The 13,716-nt window shown below is 40.3% G+C and overlaps 1 protein-coding gene across 1 annotated transcript in view; it reads left to right on the top strand.

Moving 5' to 3' along the window:
- The window catches only part of TCN1 (transcobalamin 1), a 20,758-nt gene extending 14,746 nt beyond the window's left edge, over positions 1-6,012 (top strand). Inside the window, exons 5-9 of the mRNA XM_069108032.1 lie at positions 229-389; positions 1,306-1,492; positions 3,115-3,307; positions 5,348-5,466; positions 5,691-6,012. Of these exons, the coding sequence (XP_068964133.1) occupies positions 229-389; positions 1,306-1,492; positions 3,115-3,307; positions 5,348-5,466; positions 5,691-5,755 (725 nt within the window). The 3' untranslated portion in view covers positions 5,756-6,012. The remainder of the gene's footprint in view (positions 1-228; positions 390-1,305; positions 1,493-3,114; positions 3,308-5,347; positions 5,467-5,690) is intronic.
- The last annotated feature ends 7,704 nt before the right edge of the window (positions 6,013-13,716 follow it).

Genomic DNA, 13,716 nt, shown 5'->3' with positions numbered 1-13,716 from the left:
TTTCTTTCTTTCTTTCTTTCTTTCTTTCTTTCTTTCTTTCTTTCTTTTTCTCTCTCTCTCTGTCTCTCTCCGTCTCTCTCTGTCTCTCTGTCTCTCTCTCTCCTTTCTGTCTGTCTGTCTCTCTCACTCTGTCTGTGTCTCTGTGTCTCTCACACACATGCACACACACACGCACACGCACACCCCTACCTACACTATGTTTTTCTGACCCCCTGAATCTCTTAACAGACACTGGAGCACTTGCAGTCCTAGCTCTGACTTGTGTGAACAGGCAGAACCGAGATGAAAAGATTGCAAATGATACATTATGGCTTGTGAAGGAGATTCTGAAGGAGAAAAAACAAGATGGCACCATTGGAAATATCTATAGCACGGGAGAAGCCATGCAGGTGAGTTTGTGGAGATTAAAGAGAAGAAGCGAGATCAGCAATATAACCAAAGAGGATGCTGTCCCCTGCTTGGGGCCCCCTATTCTCAGGAGGACAGAACACATGTGTTCAAGTATCAGAAGGACTCTCTCTCTATGTCTTTCTCTCCATGTCCTGCTCCCTCTCCCTCTCTTCTCTCTCCCTCACTCCTTCCTTCTCTTTCTCTTTTTCTCTTTCTCTCTCCCTCCTCTACTCTCTATATCTCTCTGCTACTCTCACTTTAATTTTTTTAATTGATGCTCTTTTAGTTTTTTATGTTACCATCACTTCCCAGTGACTCCTCCCCTGACCCTATCCAACATTACTCCCTCTTGTAACAAACAAGGACAGTCAAGTTAAACAAGCCATCAAACCTTTCACGCACGCACCTTTCCTGTATGGATTATCTCCAATGATCCTGTCTAGATCCCTTGGAAACAGACTGTCTTTTGTTCTTCTTTGCACCCCCAACACAGCATAGTGCCTGGCATGTTATAGACTCTCGATCATGTTTTTTGACTGACCGACCACATGATTCTGCACAACTCTCAGGAAGAGCTAGTCCCCACCACTTTCTTTTACATTCCCACCCATCCTTACCCCCCACCCCAGTACCTAGCACATGATAGATGCTAAATAAATGCTCACTGGATGATTATTTGATAGAGTAACAGAAGAGACTGAGATTGTTATCTCCTTCTCTAGAATTCTTAAAGAACAAAAGAGACTTTTATCCCCTCAGAGAGTTTATGGGTCTAGTTTTCCTTAAAAAAGAGGAAGGTAAAATAGACTGCAGTCACATTCCCCTGCAAGATGTAGTCCCTAGGAGACTTCAGATTTAATGATGATGACTTAAATTGAGATATACTTTTTTTTCCCTCTTTCTGAATCCTATTAGGCCCTTTTTGTGACTCCGGAGTATTATAAGGAAGGAGACTGGGACTGTAGTCAGACTCTTAACACCGTGCTAAACCAGATTCCTCGGGGAACATTCAGATGGCCCATTGAAGCAGCCCAGGTGTTGCCTGCCCTGGAGGGCAAGACTTACTTGGACACAACCCATGTTTCTTGTCGGTCCATACCAGGTATAAGCATCCCAAGAGAGGCATCTTTATTCTTCCCTAAGAGGAAATCGACCCAATGAAATAAGTCCTAGAAATTCTTGGAGCCTAGATGAAACCTCTGGGGATGATTTGCCCATGAGGTTAGTCTCAGTGCAACATCTGGAAATGAAGTAGTCAGTTTTCTTGAGGAGGGAAATCTAACAGAATGACAAATTGGATGACATTCTCTTTGGGCCATTAGGCAGCAAGGAAGGCTCCTGTGAACTGATTCAGTTTTCAAAGCAAATCACACTAGACATTTCAATCTCCCTCCTCTGGCCCCAAGAGCCACCTAAACTCATTTCTGTATTGCTTGCTTTTCTGGGGATGAGTTACATGGCATCACACAACTTCCTCCTCAATTAAAGCATGACTGACAATGTCTCCAAGTTACAGAAACTACAGTGATCATAAAAGAACATGATACAAAAAACAATCAATCAAGAAACATTTATTAAGTACCTACTGTATGCTCAGTCCTATGGTGCTCAGTCCTGGAGATAAAGACAAAAATAAAGAAAATTGGGAAAGGTAAAAAAAAGAGCCTCTCACATTTATCAATAAAAACATTATCAAGTACCCTCCTCATAACAGCCTTGTGGGATGGGCTGCATGTTTTTCTTCCCAGTCTACAGATGAAGACACTAAGGACCAAAAGGGTAAAGTGACTTCCCCAAGGTCACACAACTAGTCAGTGGCAGGGGTGGAATTCAAACACAGGTCTTTGGACACCAAGGTCAAGGTACATTCCTCCATGGAATGTTGCCTCTCTCAGAGAACTAGAGCTACTCAAAGGGGCAGCCAAGGAAGAGAGAGGCCTGGAGTCAGGAAGGCTCATCCTGAGGTCAAATCTGAGCTCAGAGATTTACTAGCTGTGTGACCCTGAGCAAGTCACTTAACCCTGTTTGCCTCAGTTTTCTTGCCTGTCAAATGAGCTGGAGAAGAAAACGCAAACCACTCCAGTATCCCTGCCAAGAAAAACCCAAATGAGGTCACAAAGGGTTAGACATGATTGAAGCAACTCAACAACAATTTAATTCTGGTTCCCTCCCAAGATGCTTTCTACTCTCTGTCTGTCTCTCTTTTTTCTCTTGCAATTTCTCTGTGTCTGTCTCCATGTCTCTGTCTCTCTCTGTCTCTCTGTCTCTGTCTCTGTCTCTGTCTCTCTCTCTGCCTCTCTCTGTCTCTCTCTCTCTGTCTCTCTCTCTGTCTCTCTCTCTCTCTCTCTCTCTCTCTCTCTCTCTCTCTCACACACACACACACACACACACACATACTACAAAAAAGTACCCTCTCTATGTGCAGTTCCTTTGTTAATCTGCTCAAATCTGCAAGGAATCCCACCAGATCAGAAGACAAGGCCATCAAATTACAAGTCAAATGACAAATGGAACTAACCTCCTCCAGAGCTACCAAAATGTTAAGTCTCAATTAACCAAATCAGGAAGCTTTGAGGAGAGCAGTGGTGGGTGACGGAATGGACCCAAATGGAGCTGGAATGGACCCAGAGCCATCCCAGGATTTGGTCTTTCTCTCGTGTTTTGCTTGCCATCTGACCATTACATATCTGAGGGTTCCTCTGTCTGCTTCTCTGTCCCTGGCAGGTCACCTCAATATCTCTACCCCAAAACCTGCAGAACCCACTCACCAATCCCATGAGAGTATCTCAGTCACTTACAGAGTAGTGGATTACATCAATAACAGCCTCAATGAATCCACCAAGGTCTCAGTGCCCAAAGGCTCAGTCTTCCTAAAGGTGATGGAGGCAGCCCAAGCAGAAGACAACACCAAGTTTGGGTATGTTTCTAAAATGACTTGGGGTGAGATTCAGCTTCTACAATGGATTCCCTGATTCTAAGGAAATGAGTTGTTCTGAAACCCCAGGAAGAAGTAATCCTGGGTTATTAAAGACTTTCTAGGTCTCAGTAGCAAAGAAGCAATAGCAATTTGGATAACTAGGAGTTTAAATGCTTAAAAACATCTAGAATTTGATTGTGGAAGCAAAATCTGGTTAGCTATTATAAAGTCACATGAAAATTAGGGGGGAAATGGATCCCCAAGAGTTCATTTAAAAACTGCCCAAAACTTTTCCCTGGCCAGAAAGCAGGATTAAAAGCCAGTCCCAGTTACTGCTTACAATTCACCTAGAACAGGAGTTCTTAACCTGGGTTCCATAGACTTGGTTTCCTTTTTTATATTTTGATAATTTCATTTAAATATAATTGGTTTCCTTTGTAATCCTATGTGAATTATGAGTTTGGAAACATTATTGTAAAAGAGACAGACACTGAAAGAAAAAGACACAGAAAGAGAAAAAGAGACAGAGACAGAGGAGGAGTCCAGAGGCTTTCTGGACTTTCTTCAGACTACCAGAAGAGCCTAAGACCAAAAAAAGGGGATAAGAATCCCAGTTCTAGGTCACCAAGGAATAACAGAGCACAAGAGAACAGAAACTACAGTTTCCTGCTTGGAAGCTTGTCCCTGTGTATATAGCAGCACAGAGTAGAGAGAGATTCTTTCCTTTGTATGTAGTAATAATAATAATACTTATAGAATGCTTTAAGTCTCCAAAGCACTTTACAAATAATACCTCATTTACCTTTCTATTTAGTTTAAATGCATTTTACGTTGAATTAACGTGTAATTTTAAAAACAAAACATCAAACCACCTAGAAAAAAATTTAAGAAATAATCTATAATATTAGTATATCCAAAGCACATAAACGCCACATGCACTGAGGTTATTTAAACTACCCCCAGAAGTTCATGTAACAACATAGGAAGGGCAGCGTACAGGCAGTGACCTTCCTTATGCTTTCCTGCAGTCTCCCAGGTTTCTGTCCTTCTTATACATCAAAAAATAATTAATGTTAGGATGCCTTAAAAGAGGCATAGTGACCACAAGAAAGGAAAGAATGCGTGCTCTAACCTGACCCCACCTAGGGCATGTCATTGAGTTCTGGATGCCACATTTTAGGGACAACACCAGGAAACTGAAGTACATCCCAAATGGGATGGGAAGGAGCCTGGGATAATTAGCCTAGAGAAGACTCAGGGAGCAGATAACTTCTTGGAAGTGTTTGAAAGGCCGGGGATCACATTCACTCTGCCTGGCCCCAGAGGGCAGAAGCAGAAGCAATGAATAGAAGCTGAAGAGGGGCAGATTTTGGATTATGGAAGGGAAAACTCAGAAGCAGGTAAAGGTGCCCCAAAGTGGAATGGGCTGCCTCTGAAGGTAGCAAGATGAGAAGTCCATTACTAGACACCAACGCATCCTGTTGACTTGACTCGTTGAATAGGTGGCACAGGGTAGTGACTGGAAATCAGGAAGCTCTGAGTGTGGATCCTGCCTTGGATGTTTAATAGTCTTGTGACCTTGGAAAAGTTATGTCCTCTGTCAGCCTCGTCTGCACCATCTACAAAATGTGACTACAGTTCCAGGCTCCTCTCTCATAATACTCCAAAGTCACAAAAAGGGCCTAATAGGATTCGGTGAGATTAGACTGTAAGCTCCTCCAAGGCAGGGAAATGCCCTTTTTTTGTTGTTGTTGTTGAGGTTTTGTTTTTTTTTTTTTGAGGGGGGGGCAACGTATCCACATAGTAAGTGTTTAATAAAGATTTATTGACTGATTGATTGGGGTTGTTTATGAGGATTAAATGTGATACCAATTCAGTATTTTGTAAATCTTAAAGTGCCATATAAATGCTACTTCCAAGCAGGGAATTGGGGACCACTTGTTGCACATATAGAGACAGATTCTTATCCAAGCATGGGTAGGACCAAATGACCTGTCAGATCTCAGCCAACCATGAGATTATGTGATTCTGTTACTCCAGGTTTACAATGCAGCCAAGTCCATGGGGACCATATGTCACCTCTGTTCATGGTATTGAAGCCAGCAGTAAAAACAGAACCTACTGGCAGCTCCTGAGTAATGGTCAACCACTGAGCCAAGGTGAACAAAGATGTGGCAGAATGAAGCCACAGAAAATTCTCCAAGCATCTTGCTTGGAATTCTGCAGTGTGCAAAAGCTTTGTTTCTGGGGAAATGTCCCATACCAGGAAGGGCCTGTGGGGGCAGAAGCTGGGTGGGCAAAATCTATGGTGTTGCTCCTTTACTTAGAGACCCAAGCTTTACGTCATGTGACTCACTCAGTCTTCTCTCATTTCCCCCTACAGGAGCTGGGAGTTTTGTAGTGTCTGATGGCGACAATCTGGAGGTCAGGCTGACCTCGATGGAATAGACATTGGATGAGTAATTCAACCATAATATCCATCTTTTCCACCTCTGGAGTCCACCCAAGAATTCCTTTGGGAAACAGAAGACCCCTTGCCTTTCTCTTCGCTCATCTCATCCCCTGTGGAAAGTCAAGCAGCTTTGCTCTCTCTCTGTCTCTGTCTCTCTGTCTCTCTCTCTCTCTGTCTGTCTGTCTCTCTGTCTCTCTGTCTCTGTCTCTCTCTCTGTCTCTCTCTCTCTCTCCTCCTACCCTCTCTCTTTCCCTTTACACAATAAAAATTCAACAGAATAATAGTGTCATTAATCATTTCTGCTAATAACATGACTTTGGAAGTCAAGGAAAGGTACTTTTGTCCAGCCACCATTAAGAGGATCTAGTCAGAAAATGCCTGGCATGGATATAAGTGCCTTAAAATACAGCGTACTTCTTCTGCCTTGCTGTTTGTTTCTCACAGCAACTTTGTGAAATTAAGACAATGAATATTTATTAGTCCCATTTGGCAGATGAAGAAACTGAGGCTCAAAGAAGAAAAGTAAAGATCCAAGTATTTCAAGTCAGAAGAGATATTTGGGTAAATCTAATCTAACCTCCTTGTTTTACACATCAGGCTAGCAGAGGTTTAACTGAGGGGGTTCTAAACGCTCTCCCTCCAATTTCCTTTTGCCCACTTTTCTGTGTATGTGTTGTGTCCCCTCAATCCAATGTAGTTTCCTTGAGAACATTTCACTACTTTCGTTGTACCCAGAGTGTCTTGTATTCATTCATTCATTCATTCATTCAACAAGTACTTAGTAGACCAGTCCCTAGAGCTACATGGATAATTTAATTTTTTTTAAACACAACAGCAAGCATCTCTCTTCTTGTTTTATTCTTTGGCATTAATAATCCCAGATATCTTGGAACCAGAGGGCAAAGTAGAAGATGAAAGTGTCCACCAGTCACTGAAAGAAATCCCAAAATGAAAAATACTGAGAAGATTATAGGCAAAATCCAGAACTCACAGGTCAAGGAGACAGTACTGCAAATAGCCAGGAAGAAATCATTCAAATGCCAGGGAGCTACAGTCAAGATCACACAAGATTTAGCAGCTATCATGAAAAAATGGGTTTGGAATATATTCCAAAAGGCAAAAGAAATGTGGCAACAACTAAGAACTGACCCAGAAAAAAAGGAGTGTGAGCAAAACCATAGGAGAGAATGGACATTTAATGGAATAGAGGACTTTCAAGCATTCCTGATTAAAAGACTAGGGCTAAATAGAAAATCTGACATTCAGACACAAGACTCTCTAGAGAAGCATAAAAAGGTAAACATGGATGAGAAATCATAAGAGATTTAACAAAGTTAAGCTGTTTCATACCCGTATGGGAAGAAGATATATGTAACCCCTAAGAACATTATCATCTTCTTAGAGGGCAGGGGAATCGGTCTATTATATTAAATGCTCTAAAAGAGGAATGGAAGAGTGAGAAAGACAGGCACTGGAAGACAGGGGAAGGGAGAGGAAGAATTAAGGGAGAGGGAAATTATCTCACATTAAAGAAATGCTTAAGGAAGGGTTTTTACAATAGAGGAAGAAATAAGTAAGAGACCAAACAATACCTGAACCTCATTCTCATCTGAACTCATACGTAGTTGGATATAGAAACTCATCTCACCCAACAGGTAAGTAGGAGGGAAAGTGGCTAAGGGAGGGGAGTGATAAGAAGGAAGGTAGATTAAGAGAGGCAATGGTTAGAGGCAAAACAGAGTTTTGAGGAGGAGATGGTTAAAAAAAAAAAAGAGTACATGAGTAGAAGAGAATAGGATGGAGAGATATACACAGCTAGCAATATAACTGTGAGTCTGAGCAGAATGAACTTATTCATAAAATGGAAGAGGACAACAGAATAGATTAGAAACCAGAATCTAACAATATGTTGTTTACAAGAGACGCACTTAAAAGGAAGACACACACAAAGTTAAAATAAGGGGGCTACAGCAGAATCTGTTAAAAGGCAGGGGTAACAATCATAATCTCGGACAAAACAAAAGCAAAAACAGATCTAATTAAAAGAGATAATAAGGGAAATGACATTTTGCTAAAAGGTACCATAGACAATGAATTAATATCACTACTGAACATATATGCACCAAATAGCAGAGCATCCAAATTCTTGGAAGAAAAGTTAAATAAGTTACAGGAGGAAACAAAACAATAAAACTATGTTATTGGGGGATCTCATTTTATTCCTCTTAGACCTAGATAAATCTAATTATAAAACAAAACAAAACATATATATATATATATATATATATATATGTATATATGGTAAGGAGATGAATAGAAGTTTGGAGAAGTTAGATGTGATAGCCCTCTGGAGAATATTGAATGGGAATTGAAAAGCATACCTATTCCTCAGCTGTGCATGGTACCTTCGCAAAAACTGGTCATGTAGAAAGGTATAAAAACCTCACAAACAAATACAGAAAAGTAGAAATATTAAATGTACCTTTTTCAGAACATGATGCTATAAAATTTATTTTCAATAAATAGTCTTTGAAGCATAGAATAAAAATTAATTGGAGGGGCAGCTAGATGGTGTAGTGAATAGAGCACCAGCCCGGGAGTCAGGAGGACCTGAGTTCAAATCCGGCCTCAGATACTTAACACACACACACAAAAAAAAACTTAGCAGTGTGACTTTGGGCAAGGCACTTAACCCCAATTGCCCTCCAAAAAGCAAAAAAAAATTAATTGGAAACTAAATAATCTAATCTTACAGAAGGAATAGGTCAAAGAATAAATCATAGAAACAATCAATAATTTTATTAAAGGTGACAGCAATGAGACAACATACTAAAATTTGTGGGATGCAGCCAAAGTAATTTTTCTGAGGAAATTTATATCTCTAAATCAATAAAAGAAAGAGATCAATAAATTAGTGTAAGGGTTATGGGATTTAAAGATCTCCCATGCCCCATGGACGTGCTGACATAGCAGAGCAAGAAAAAAAAAAAGCCGAGCTAACGGTCCTGTGGTTGGCAGTTGGCGGCAGTTGCCTTTTTTTTTTTTTGAGTTAGGACTCCTGCTGAGGACTGCCAGGGGCCGGAGCTGCTGGGAGCACGCTGGGTGGTTGCTGTGAGTGGGGAGAGGAGGACCTTTGCCTGAGGTAGCCTGTTCTGTTTTAAAGACTTGAAAATGTGGGTGCTTTCTACTTTATCTACCTGTGCCAATATCATAACTACTCTGATGGCTTTCACTTTCTGGTTTTGGGACTCAGTCTTTTGGTATCTTAATAAATTTTCTAGTTTATTTCCCCAAATGGCAAACCTGACGTGTTTTGTGATGGATAATTATATCAGCATATTTGTAATCTCTATAGGCATTGTGAATATGGCATTGCTGATACATTTGGCGACGAGGATGGGATCACAAAATGTCAGGCCTCTATTTGGAAGCAGTGGGGCTTTAGAGGGAGAAATGGCTATTCCAGGATGGGAGGATTTGCCTTATTCCTCTCTAGCCAGAGAATGGGCTAAAAGCACAGGGCCCTGTGAAAACTGGGAACCAAGGCTAAAAGAGGGAGAACCTGGAGATTTGGAAAGATGTTTGAAAGCAATACCCATAGAACCAGGCAAAGAACTGGCAGGAGTGTGCAGGAGAGGCTGGGTGTTGCTAACAAGTTATCGCCTTATGTGTAAAAGTAGGGATAAGCTGCTGAAGGAAAGAGCTAGGATGGCTAGGGAGTCAGCTGGTTTCCCTGAGGATTCTTCTGTGTCACAGCACTCAGAAGAGCAAACTGGAGGGACCCATGTGGTCCAGGAGCAAGCTACTGTTCATGTAGCTAAAAGGAAGCAAAAAACTAGCAGAAGGAATGTGCATGCAGCTTTTGTACAGGCTGGGCACAGTTGCCCTGACAGCTTCCAGGAGAATGTGTGTGAGGAGAATGGAACAAGGTTAGATGAGGAGTCTTCTAATGTAGAAGCTCTCCCCATACGAAGAAGAAGGCAGGAGAACCACCGAGGCAAAACAGAGTCCAGGGAGATAATTGAGGATTTCACTCAACAGGAGATCACTGATATATTGAGTAGATTTACCCAAAGAATGGGGGAGTCTTTAGTGTCTTGGATAGTAAGAATCACTGATGAAGGCGCAGGAGGAATAACACTGGACAATGAGGACTGTTTAAAATTCATAAGTATCAGTCAGAATCCTTTTGTACACCAGGCTTTTAGGGATCACCATATGCAAGGAGGAAATAACAAAACGAATCTTCTAGCTTTAGCTGCAGAAGGTTGCAAAAAGCAATATCCAACTGAATCTATGTGGCCTAGGGGAGACAGACCCTGGTACTCACTTAGAGACTGTATGAGAAAACTAAAGGAGGAGGTAATGAAAACTGCTATCCTGATTGGAGATGCAAATGCATATTATGATACCCCCCTAGGAGTTCCTCATAGAAATATCATAGTGAAGACGGCTCCTCCTGCATATAAGCACCTAATTCTGACTCTTTTAATTGGAGAAATAGGGCACCCTCTTTCAGAGGTGCTGGATAAGATTTCACAATTAAGCAATTTAGCGGAATGGGAAAAAGACAAATTGCCTCGAGAGAGAAGAGTAAACAGCCAGAGGATTCAGAGACAAAATAGACCCACAAGAAGGGAACTGTTCACTGCTCTATTAAGAGCTGGGGTGGACTTTAGAAGAATAGATGGTATTCCAACTGAAGAGCTGCATAAGCTGTACCAAGAAAAGGTACTTAGCATTAGAATGAACAGGGAAGCAGGAACCACCCCCGCAGGTATTTCTGAATCTGAATCTTTGTATCCAAGTTTGCCCCACCTTCAGGGGGAATAGGAGATAGGCCAAGCCCCAGCCCAGATAAAAGAAACATGCAGAAGAGATTGCAGACCCCATATTGGTTTAACAATATATTGGAAGAATGGATCAACTACTGTGACTAGGGCACTGATTGATACTGGGGCTGAGGCCACACTTATCTATGGAAACCCTGATAAGTTTAAACATGGAACTCCTATTACCATCACAGGTCTTGGAGACACTGAAATATCAGCCAGACAGGTTAAAATAACAATGAAAATTGGGCAGTTACCTAAGAAGGAATATACTGTGGTTGTTGTACCCATTCCTGAATACATCATTGGAATAGATGTATTGAGAGGCATGACTCTGAATTTACCTGAAGGAAGATACCAATTTGCTGTGAGGAAGATAGGAATTAATACAGTTTTAGTAGGAAAACTAAAAATGGACCCAATCACTTTACCTGAACCTTCTGAAGTAATTACTTTAAAACAGTATCGTGTGCCAGGTGGGCAAGATGAAATTGCCACTACTATAAAGGAATATGTTGAAGCAGGAGTGTTAGTCCCTACAACCACAAGATGGAATAATCCTGTCTGGCCAGTAAGAAAATCAGATGGGACATGGAGAATGACTGTGGATTATAGACAGTTGAATAAGGTGACTCCTTCTTTGTATGCTGCTGTTCCAGATACCATCACCTTAAATCATTTATTCTACCGTGAGTGAGGCTACAATAGTCTGGTTATTGTTCTTGATTTTTTGTTTGTTCACCTTGTTTGTTAGATTTGTTTCCACAGGCTTGGTACCCTCCATCTGTAGATGCCTGATAGCTTAAGCTGGATGTCACCCCCTGTCTGCAACTGTGATGTGTCACCCTTGGACCTGGCATCAAGCATATTAAGAACTGACCTCTCAAATGGGACCCCTAAGGACAGGGACAGCTCTACATCCGATTTCAGCAGCAAGTAGCCATAGAAGAAGAGATCTTCACCCCTTACCACAAGATTTTGGGGCCCCATTTGTTTGGGGTGGGGGGAATGATGGGGAGCTTGTGCTCAAGCCCCACCCTAAAATATGTTTTTTGTGTTTATTGTGTGCTATTCTTGTTATATTGTTGTGAAATTTTGTTGACACCAGTTATTCCTACTGTATTTTTGCCAAGTAAGGGACATGAAAGATCTTGGGGCTGAATGTAAGGGTTATGGGATTTAAAGATCTCCCATGCCCCATGGACGTGCTGACATAGCAGAGCAAGAAAAAAAAAAAGCCGAGCTAACGGTCCTGTGGTTGGCAGTTGGCGGCAGTTGCCTTTTTTTTTTTTTTGAGTTAGGACTCCTGCTGAGGACTGCCAGGGGCTGGAGCTGCTGGGAGCACGCTGGGTGGTTGCTGTGAGTGGGGAGAGGAGGACCTTTGCCTGAGGTAGCCTGTTCTGTTTTAAAGGCTTGAAAATGTGGGTGCTTTCTACTTTATCTACCTGTGCCAATATCATAACTACTCTGATGGCTTTCACTTTCTGGTTTTGGGACTCAGTCTTTTGGTATCTTAATAAATTTTCTAGTTTATTTCCCCAAATGGCAAACCTGATGTGTTTTGTGATGGATAATTATATCAGCATATTTGTAATCTCTATAGGCATTGTGAATATGGCATTGCTGATACAATTAGGCATGCAACTAAAATAAATTTTAAAAAATAACAAATTTTAAATCCCCAATTAAACACTCAAATAGAAATCTTAAAAATAAAAAGAGATTAGCAAAATTGAAAGTAAAAACAAATCATTTAACTGGTAAATAAAATTAGGAGCTATTTTATGGAGGGAGGGGAACAACAAAATAGAGACGTCATTAGCTAATTTGATTTAAAAACAGAAAGAAGAAAACCAAATTGCTAGAATAAAAGGGTGGTCAACCAATAAAGATGAAATTAAAGCAATTATTGGGATCTATTTTGTCCAACTTTGTGCCAATAAAACTGATCACCTAAATGAAATGAATGGATATTTACAAATATATGACTTGCTGAGATTAACAAAAGAGGAAATAGAATACTTAAATAACCCTATTTTAGCAAAAGAGAATGAACAAGTCATAAATGAGCTCCCTGAGGGAAAAAAAAAAAAAACAGGATTATGTGGACTTATAAGTGAATTCTACCAAAACATTTAAAGAAATATTAATTGTAATATTATATAAACTATTTTAAGTAGGTTAAAAAACAAAGAAATCCTACCAAATTTCTTATATGACACAAATGTGATTTGTCCTTGTTCTCAAAGAGGACCATGACATCACGATGATGATGACATGACTTGCAATAAATTGGATTTGAATGAGGGAGGGCTGTGCAAATTCACCAGCCTCACTTTTACCTCCAGAGTCTTCTGGGTTCACTGGTCAGATACAGATCAGGACAACTGGAGATGGCCCAGCAAGATACAAATGTTTTTATATCTAAACCAGAGAAAGCAAAAACAGAAAAAGAAAAGTATAAATCAATATCCCTAATGAATATTGATGCGAAATGTTTTAAATATAATGCACTATGACCAGGTAGGATTTATACTAGGAATGCAGGACTGGATCAATATTTGGAAAACTATGAGCATCATTGACCCTACCAATAATAAAAACAACAAAAATCATATGAATATATTAATAGATGCAAAAAAAGATTTTGACAAAATAAAACACTCATTCCTATTAAAAATATTAGAAAGCATAGGAACAAATGGAGACTTTCCTTGAATATTAAGTAGTGTCTATTTAAAACTAATAATAAGCTTTATGTATAATGGAGATAAACTAGAAACCTTTTCAACAAGAACAGGGGTGAAGGAAGGATGTTCATTATCATCATTACTGTTCAATATCGTACTAGAAATGGTAACTATAGAAGTAAGACAAGAACTTGAATGAATGAGAATGGGGAACAAGGAAACAAAACGATCACTTTTTGTAGAAGATGTGATGATAAACTTAGAGAACCCTAGAAAAATCAACAATACCAACAGTATTAATAACTAGAAATTATATAGCACTGCAAGGTTTGCAAAACATTGTATGTTATCTCAATTGATGCTCACAACCCTGTGAGATAGATGCCATTATTATCCCCATTTTACAAATAAGGAAACTGAGGCTGAGAAAAGTCA

This window comes from Petaurus breviceps, unplaced genomic scaffold (assembly GCF_028583685.1).
Source record: "Petaurus breviceps papuanus isolate PSGF00001 unplaced genomic scaffold, PetGlider_PUasm1.0 90330, whole genome shotgun sequence".
Lineage (NCBI taxonomy): Eukaryota > Metazoa > Chordata > Mammalia > Diprotodontia > Petauridae > Petaurus > Petaurus breviceps.
This window is presented reverse-complemented; position numbering and strand designations above follow the sequence as displayed.